General features: G+C 52.6%; 1 protein-coding gene across 1 annotated transcript in view; it reads right to left on the bottom strand.

Annotated features, from left to right (window-relative positions):
* Positions 1-563, bottom strand: part of LOC115305652 (keratin, type II cytoskeletal 6A-like) — a 9225-nt gene extending 8662 nt beyond the window's left edge. The window contains 1 exon segment of the mRNA XM_029955886.1: positions 24-563. Coding sequence (XP_029811746.1) covers positions 24-563 — 540 coding nt within the window.
* Positions 564-1009: the final 446 nt, after the last annotated feature.

The raw sequence follows: 1009 nt of genomic DNA, 5'->3' as shown, positions 1-1009 counted from the left end.
GGAGGCAGGTCTTCCTGGCTCACCTTGTCGATGAAGGAGGCAAACTTGTTGTTGAGGGTCTTGATCTGCTCCCGCTCCTCAGTCCTCACTCGCTGGATGGTGGGGTCAATTTGCAGGTTCAGAGGAGTGAGGAGGTTCTGGTTGACGGTGACTTCTTGGATGCCTCCAGGGGGGCACACGGGAAAGCCAGAGCCCCCATAGCCACCAGCAAAGCCAGCTCCACCACCGAGCCCAAAGCCACCACCAGCTGCACCACCAAAACCAAATCCACTGGCGGCTCCACCTCCATAGCCAAAGCCACCTCCAACTCGGCCACCATATCCACCACTGATGGCACAGCTGCCCCCTCCGATGGAGATCCTCTTGGAGCCGCCCAGGCCATAGAGGCTTCTGCTACCAAAGCCAGCTCCTCCACACACTCCACCGAGGCCACCAGTGCCCCTGGAACGGGACACGGAGACACTGCTGAAGCCAGAGCGGCAGACCCCTGGGACTCTGGCTGAGCTGGCACTGAAGCCACGGTGGCTGATGCTTTGGCTCCTCGTGGTGGATTTGCTAGACATGATTCTGAAGAGGAGAAGGCTGAAGAAAGCGTGAGAGGCTGGAGGGTAGAGCTGAGAGGAGCAGATCTGTGAGATGAGCCTCCCGGGAGCAGTTTATATATGGTGAAAATGGGCTGGGCTCAGTCCTGGAAGGTGAGCTTGCAGATTGGGAAGGGTTGGGCTTTACAAACAGTGATGTCACATCTGGATTATTAGAAAAGTTATGAAATAATGAAGATTGCATTTTTGGCTTCCTTTAGTCAGGGAAAATATCTCCTGTCTTCCAGCTTTGACTTGATCTCAATACAATGAGACTATTCTCAATTCACTGAGCTAGGAGTTAGTCACTGTCTCAAAGGATCTGCATGTTATGCTTATGTATCAGAACGTAAAGTGCTCTCTTCTCCACCTGTGTTTTACCCAACAGAGATAGGAGACTGAAATCATCTATTGCATATGCCTTCATA

Source organism: Suricata suricatta, chromosome 10 (assembly GCF_006229205.1).
Source record: "Suricata suricatta isolate VVHF042 chromosome 10, meerkat_22Aug2017_6uvM2_HiC, whole genome shotgun sequence".
In the NCBI taxonomy this organism is placed as follows: domain Eukaryota; kingdom Metazoa; phylum Chordata; class Mammalia; order Carnivora; family Herpestidae; genus Suricata; species Suricata suricatta.
The sequence above is the reverse complement of the archived record's forward strand: the minus strand, read 5'-3'. Positions and strand labels throughout refer to the sequence as shown.